An 8,056-nucleotide genomic window follows, 5' to 3' on the forward strand; every position below is an offset into this window, starting at 1 on the left:
ATGAAAGCTGTGATGTGATGGCCAGAAAATTAAAATTTGTCAGGCTATACAATTGCAGTGTGTGCATATTATGTGGCTTTTTTTCAGGAATTTGGTGAATGGGTAAGACCAAATTCTATATATACAGTCTATGGACTACACTGTCAGTAGAACTTTGTAGATTAAATTAACTATGTAAACTAGAGTTATTTCCATGCCCCGTGTATGCAAGTTGAAAAGTAATCCAGCAGCAGATTCTCTGTACTTCTGCATGCCCCTTTGATATATTTGCAGGCCACAGTAGTTTTGGTGTTTCTTTTAAGACCTACACCACCTATTTGCTTGCTTGTATAAAAGCAATTGACCTGAGGAGACAAAGGTTTCTTGAAGGGTTTCCTTGTCGTGGGGAAGGTTTACACCACTAGTCCTTTTAACTCTGTTGTAAGGGGTAAGGTGAAGGGCTTTGGGTAACAATAAAAACTTGGAATCGTGGTTCGGTTCAAACCAAAAGGATGTTGTCTGAGTCCAACAGACTAGTTTCTAAAGACTTGGGACTGGGCCCTTGGTTAGGCCTACTTCAAATACAGGAGATAATAGTTTTTGTTTGGTTTTTTATCGCCACCTGCTGGCTGCAACGTTGTCCTGCAAACATGAAGTAGCCTAATGGGTCTAAGACCAGGCATTGATAATAGCCTGGCACGGTCTGTTTGAAAGAGCAATGTATCAGTGGACCAACGGGTTCTTTTTATGTCTTTACATTAGATAACGTCAATCTATCACTAGTTGCAAAGAGGATAAACTAAAGGGAAAAAAGCTAAGGTCCCGTTTCGCGTGTGTGCGTGTTTGAGATGGGGAGGGAGAGAGTGAAAGACAGTCAAATCCCAAATAAGGCATGGACTAAAACGGAAAGGAAAAAAAACAATGATTCAGGATATTCCCACAGGATGTGTTGGCTGAAACTGGAAATGAAAGGTGTTGTAGAGCTCGCTGCATGGATAGTGAGGAGGATGTGAGAGAACAACGGATATGTTCAGCGTTGTCATCCGCAGATACTAGGCTACAAATTACAATCAAGGTAAAGTTCTAGGTTACAAATTGTTGTTACTGTAGCTTGTTCTATGCTGTGTGCAAATCACGTCAGATGAAAAGTTTCATGTCTTTGTGGAGAGAGGAATTGATTTATTTTTCACCAGAGTGTTATGGAATGGTTGCTGGTGAACATAGAGTTCAGTAGAGAAAACATTCGTCTTTTCATATAGTCTAATATAGGCTACAATATTTGTATAGTGAAATGTAACAATTTTACAATGCATGGTTAGGCTACATGAAGCTATACCTGGCTAATGTAGATGGTGGGGTCAATCAACGTTATTGTTCTCAACTCTAAACATCACTTTTTCAAGATAGCCTATTGGTTAGGCTGTCTGAGTGTAATCTGTAGGTGTTTCCTCTTAAGTCAAACGTTAAGAAGAAGTTGTGGTGGAATTTATTAAATTACTGCGTGAACTAGGACTAACACAATAGGAAACGGGTGTTCTATTAATAGAGTGTGGTTGTTTCTATTTGAAGTGCATCACATTTAAAAGGTAGTGAGAGCTTGCAAATTATGCCTCAGCAAATAGCCTGAATAGCAAAGTCATAGGTCAGGCCATGACATTTAGGGACTACTTCCCTGATGAATAGGCTATGTTATTTGCTTGTTCAGTCAGGTTTGTCATCCAGTCTTTGACTAAAGCATTATGTACTCCCTCACAATTTTTACTCTTTACAGCACCATGGGGGCTAGTTTCTGGCTTATTTTGGTTGTTGTCAATGACGTGGCTGCCTTCATGCCTCCACAGCAATCTTCACCATGTGAAGTGGTAAGTGATGACTGAATGACAGCTTTAGCTTTGCAGTTTTTGTTCTTAATACCATCCACATTATCACTTTATATTTGAGTTGTAGTAAGATTCTTGCATGTTTTGGGAAAATGACAACAACTAGGTCTTTGACTTTGAGTCTTAAAGCCTGGGCTTGGACCTCTCTAGCTCCGTATTTGGAAGAAAACTTTGAGTCACTGCACCCAAATGGAGTTAATCAAATACAAATGCCTTGGACTGTGCCCCATGCTGGAATGCCCTATAATGGCCAGTGAGGAGTTTATGAATTGTAGTGTGTGACCGCATAGGTAAGGTAGACTGTACAATAAATTTAGAGCGTATGTCTGTGCCTGTATGTGTGTAAAGTGGATATATAGATCACTTTATTCATCCCCAAAGGGAAATTATGGTGTTAGCAGCAAATAATTAGATTAATATCACACACACACACAAGTCAAAAACAAATACAGTTTAGGATATTAAGTCTCTGTGCAATTGAATGTGAATTGTGGATTCTCCTCTCCCGGCACATAGCGTTATTGTAAATTGTTATAGCAGTGGGCAGGAATGGTCCTTATTACGGCGAAGTTGGAGCAGCCTCCAGCTGAAACCACTCTGGTTGCAGACTTACTGTAGTACTTGCAGCGGATAATGTGCTGTCCATAATGCTAAGCATGTATGTGCATTTTACGAGGACCGATTTGTGGGCACCCAGCAGGAAATCATATTGTGATTGTAACAATCATTCGGCAGTCAAAACAAATCAATTGGCAGTGTAAAGAATTACTCACTCCTTCAATGATACTTAAATGCTTAGTTCAGCCTTGCAATTCTTCCTGGCGCAATAACCTATTTCCATTAAAATTGTACACTGAGGAAGTAGTTATTTGTTTAAAAAAAAAAATTACATTGGGGACTAGTTTGAGATGAAAATTGCTAGTGGAAATGGCAGCACATGTACACACTTGGATGTGAAAGTGCATAGATCAGAAAGAGAGGGAAAAGTGTGGTCCAAGGCACTAAATAGTGGGTAGACCTAGCCAAAGTTAGTAAGTGAAAGGTTTAGTTAAAGCCAATTAATATTATTGTTGAGCAATCCCATTAATTGAATACATGAGATTTTACATACAAAGTAAAAAGTTCCCAAAATCGCTGTGGGTTCTGGACAGTGTTTGTCAAGTGAAGTTTCTCAAGAAATAAACTGTAGCACTTATTTTATTGTTCAAAGCAATTTAATTGATTGACACATAATTGTAGCTTGTCATAAAATCTTTTAAAATGCCTACGCTATATCCTTTCTAAATGCCTATTATAATGTTTAATCAGGCATGCAATTTTGAACTTATAAGAAAATGAATTTTGCTTAGGGAAAAGAGACACCTTCACACAACATTTCAGTACATGTAACGTTGTCAAAAACTATATATATAGTTAAGCTCATAATTATTCATACCCATGGTCAGAACAGGCCAGTGAAAGCCTGTTTACTGTAGCTGAGCATTGGGTCAGAGGTAGAAATAAAGATACTGGTAACTGTATGTGTAGATATCTATGGCATTTCCCATAGAAAGAACCTGAGGTGTAAAAGATGCAAGAGCAGCAGTGATTAGTAATTTATGCTGCAAACTTTAACCTGCTCTGGAGCATTGATAAGAGCTGAAAACATATAAAAGCACCACCTGAGAACCAATCAGTTATATAGGAAAACAGACTAACCATACTTGGAAGCTTCTGTCAAATATTTTATCTTTGATCCTGTGGATAAATTTAACACTGTTGGAGGTGAAAGAATGACACCATGATGTACACTCCATAGGAATACATCAAAGCAGTTTTATTTAAATAGATACATCAAAAAGATGATGTACTCATGCCTTAATTAATGTTGAAGTAATCACTTTTAACCCTTAAAGGAGTACCGTCACACCGGTGTGATGGGAATGTTGGGAAATTAACATTCTAAAGAATATCTGGGTTCATTGAATTCAACATAGAATTTTAGAACCTTCAATTTTTGCGGAACTTAGAATGTTCAAAAACCTAGACCTTTAAGGGTTAAAAACGGGCAGCTTTAGAACTCTCCTTATTCATGAATGGCCATATGGTTCCAACACTGCCCCTTACATATGCAAAACAAGTCTAAAGCAGAAAGTCTGGTTTGACAAATAAAGCTGATGACCACCATCGTGGTTATCGTAATACTAATGACCACAGATTGCTAGTTCAGGGGTTTTCCAGCCATCTTACACAAAGCCTTGTTATGTCTAACTTGCTTTGTAGTATACCCCTCTGAGACCTGTACTACAAAGCGAGGTTACTGGCTTACCAAAGTAACTGAAGTACCAGAGTAACCTAGTGACATGGTGCAACTTCCTGATTAATCCATACAATGAAAGGTAGATACATTTTACCCAGGGTATGATGCCATGGTAATTTACGCAACATTTCTAAGCTGCTCGAAGCTGTTTTATATTTGCGGTTAACTCAACATTACCCGTAGGCTATATGAATCGCCCCTCCGCCCGCAATCTTGAAATACATTGGCACACAGATTGTGTTAAACAAGGGTGATTAAAGACCGTCAAAGACCGCCTATCCCAATGATAAACTCCCATCTGAGGCCATCTAATAACTTTGGCCACTACTGGGCTCAGAGACTATAGGACTATTAACATTATTCCAATGAATAAGACAACTTGCCAGGTCGAAATAGGCTGTTTTTTTCCCGTTCCTGCTGCCAATAGGGTCCATTAACTTTTTAGTTAGTGAGTTTCTCAAGTCAACTGCCTCTGCCTCTTATTTTGTCATGATCTCCTATTGGCATCTTGTTTTGTTTCCCCAGGTCCAGATGGATGTTTTTTGCAATGACAAGAATTTAAGAAGCATTCCTGACAAACTACCCCCTGGCATTAAAAAACTTGATCTTTCCCGGAATCTGCTCCAGAATCTCACACAGGAAGTCTTGGCTGTCTACACCAGCGTTCACCATCTTAACCTTCATTCCAACAAGATTCATTTCATCCAACCAGGTATCTTCAAGGCCCTTACCAATCTTCAAGTCCTGGATCTTTCACGGAATAACCTGGATGCTTTTGCTGCACTAAAAAAAGATGTGGGGCGCCTGACCTCTGTGGAGAGCCTTGATTTATCTGACAATGGGTTGTACACAGGCATGAGCGACTATTTTCTGCGAGATGCACCAGCATTGATGAACTTATCTCTAGATGGCAACAGCCTCACAAAAATAGACAAGAGCACTTTTGCTGGATCTTCAGCACTCAAAAAAATTAATCTGCACAATAATGTAATTCTGGAGATTAAGGAGGGTGCATTTGAATCCTTGAGTAACCTCTCTGAACTGGACTTGTCTATGAACTCTATTACATGCATCACTGACTTTAATCTCTCCCAACTTAAATTGCTGAACCTCAGCAAAAACAGTCTGGAGCTCTTTCAAGCCATTGATATAGACACAGAATATGAACTCCTTTACCTAGATTTAAGGGAAAATAAAATACCTTACTTTCCCGTTCTTCCCAAGATGAACAGGCTTATGTACCTTGATTTGTCTAGAAACCGTCTGAGAGGTGTTAATATTTCGGACACTGCTGAAGAGAGCTCATTTAAAGATCAGGATGGATTAAGTAAGAGCATCAGTCAACAGGATTTATCACAGCTCCTTTACTTAGATATGAGCTTCAATCAAATAAGATCTTTGCCATCTTTTTTTTTCGATCGCATGATGTTACTCGAGACACTCAATATTAGCAATAATTGTTTAGAGACCTTCAGTGTCGGTCATGAAACCCCTTTAAATTCATTGAAAACCCTTGACCTCAGTTTTAACGCGATGCAAAACCTCTCTTTCGAGCACAACACACTTCTCTCATTAGAGAGTTTGTACTTACAAGGCAATTATTTGAGCTCATTGGACTCAAGTATATTCTCCAGACTTCCTCACATAAGAGAACTGCATCTTCAGCAGAACTACCTAACAATCTGCGAATCTCAGCCTCAGGTTAGCCATGGATGTGTCTCATTTGCTTCCATGCCAACACTTCAGTATTTGTCACTCTCTGTAAACAGCCTTGAGGTTGTGCCCCAGTATGCATTCTATGGCAGTCCCCTACAGGTACTGGATCTGGCAGGGAATCCAGGCATATCTATTCACAAGTATGCATTCTGGGGTTTAGAAACATCACTGACTCTTCTGACTTTGAAGGAAAATCATCTTCAAAGCCTTAATACTGACCTATCTGTTTTAATCAACCTCAGGTTTGTTGATTTGTCCATCAATAGGTTAACATCCCTTCCCTTGTTAAACAAAGACTCATCGATTGAATTCCTGAATCTACGAAACAACAGTCTGGTTACCCTAGAATATAACACAGTAGTTGTTTTGGAAGGCACGCTGAAAACTCTTTACGTCAGTTCAAATCCCCTTAGCTGCTGCAGTAATCCCAGGTTCCTCAACATGGTTCAGGCATCCAATGTGAAGATTCCTGATCTCGCTAGTGTCACATGTCTGGACTCAAAGAATGTGGAGATCAATATCGCTAATGTGTTGCAGGACCACTGCAAGACACTGGACAGTAAAAGCTTGAACATCCTCATTGTTGTGGTCACCTCTGTGGGATTGATTGTGGTATTAGTTGTAGCTTTTAAACTCTGTCACATGAAGAGGAGGAGACATAGCAGTAGCTTTAAGGCATGAACTATCACAACACTTCTGTCTGTATTCAAGAGTAAGAGGGGTTCATTGGAAAACAACTGCATGAAAAAGGACACAAATATCTTACATTTCACAGATATTTTCAACCACTGTGCACTGTGGACTGTAAATACAACATGAAGTGGAAATCATATATTTGTCATTACATGTGATACTTTCAACTTTCAAATGAAGGTTTTGTGAATGTGCACTTTTTGTATAACAACACTACATATTTTAATGTTTTAATATTATATAGCACTTTAATGATTTTGTGAACATGTGTTGAAGTTGTTCTGGATTTGTGAAATTAATGAGAATACCAGAAGAACAGGAAGTAGAATAGTCATTGTGCCCATGTTTAAATTTTAATTTTTAATATAAGTGAATGACTACAATTCAATATACCATGTATGAAGGCATTAGTTTTTGTTATTTCTGTTTTTGAAACCCTACCACACACCATAAAATACCAAACTGTGATATAATACATTTTGTTTTATTTACTTTCAAAGAACCAACTACACAGATAGCTTAGAATTTAGCTGAGGGAGTATATCCAGTGGAATAAAGTTTGTTGGAACACCTGCACTTGTTTTTACAGCTTGCTGGCACGGCAGCTTCTTTTCCTGTTATTGACTAAGCGCCACTAAATGCTTTCTTATGGTCTGAGTAGAACAATATGTGCTTTTGGGCGGTGCGTAGCAGTCATTAGAGCATTGGTAAATAATGCATTTCTATCAGTTACTGAAAAAGGTAATGGAATGGTAATCCTCATAAATTAGATGGTCATTAGATATTTTCAACATGGAATATTCTAATTTGTTTAAAATGACACTTGCACATGACTGTTTTGTAGGCTACTTAACTGTACATAAGACAAATCTTAACAGTTATAATCAAAACAAGTAGCCATACACTACTGTTATAGCCCATACAAAGTCACATTTTGTTCCGAGTATTGCCAACAATGTGTACAGTACAATCTAAGAAGGTACTTTTTTTTACCTGGATTCACAAGTGCATTAAGAATACAGCCCACTTCTCAATTTGATGTTTCCACTGAAGGCATATTATGTCATAACAGGACTCCGGTTAAAGGAACTCCTATTAAAGGAAGACTGCTGTTAAAGGAAGTATTTCACATGATCACTAGTGGGAGGAACTATCTTGCTTTGTCCTGGTTCGTTCATCCTCTTCTGCTTTTCTTTACATGATTGAACTCCAACTGAAACCACTAAAGGTCACATCATGATGACAGTAAAGACTATAAGTCAACATTAAAGGGGTCATATTATGCAAAACTCACTTTTGTTGTGCTTTTGTACTTCCATTTGGGTCTCTGATGCTTCTACAAACACTCCAAGTGCGAAACAAAACCGTGCATTTAGTTTTTCATGGGTTAGTTGAGAGATGTTGGATGTCAGAAACCATGCACTTCTGTGAGCTAGTCAGATTTCTCCCCTATTGTTATGTCCCAGTAGGGGAAATTTGAATATTACTT

General features: G+C 38.5%; 1 protein-coding gene across 1 annotated transcript; it reads left to right on the forward strand.

Annotated features, from left to right (window-relative positions):
- The first annotated feature begins 876 nt into the window (after positions 1 to 876).
- Positions 877 to 7,856, forward strand: lrrc32 (leucine rich repeat containing 32). Its single transcript, XM_042093793.1, has 3 exons — positions 877 to 1,054; positions 1,751 to 1,841; positions 4,684 to 7,856. The coding sequence occupies exons 2-3, from the start codon at positions 1,755 to 1,757 to the stop codon at positions 6,553 to 6,555; spliced, it is 1,959 nt and encodes a 652-aa protein (XP_041949727.1). The 5' UTR covers positions 877 to 1,054; positions 1,751 to 1,754; the 3' UTR covers positions 6,556 to 7,856.
- Positions 7,857 to 8,056: the final 200 nt, after the last annotated feature.

Source organism: Alosa sapidissima, chromosome 5 (assembly GCF_018492685.1).
Source record: "Alosa sapidissima isolate fAloSap1 chromosome 5, fAloSap1.pri, whole genome shotgun sequence".
NCBI classification, from domain to species: domain Eukaryota; kingdom Metazoa; phylum Chordata; class Actinopteri; order Clupeiformes; family Clupeidae; genus Alosa; species Alosa sapidissima.

Coding starts and splice junctions, on each gene's coding strand:
- lrrc32 (XM_042093793.1), top strand. CDS start 1,755: ATGGGGGCTAGTTTCTGGCTTATTTTGGTTGTTGTCAATGACGTGGCT. Junction 1,842..4,683: donor AATCTTCACCATGTGAAGTG/GTAAGTGATGAC, acceptor TTGTTTCCCCAG/GTCCAGATGGATGTTTTTTG.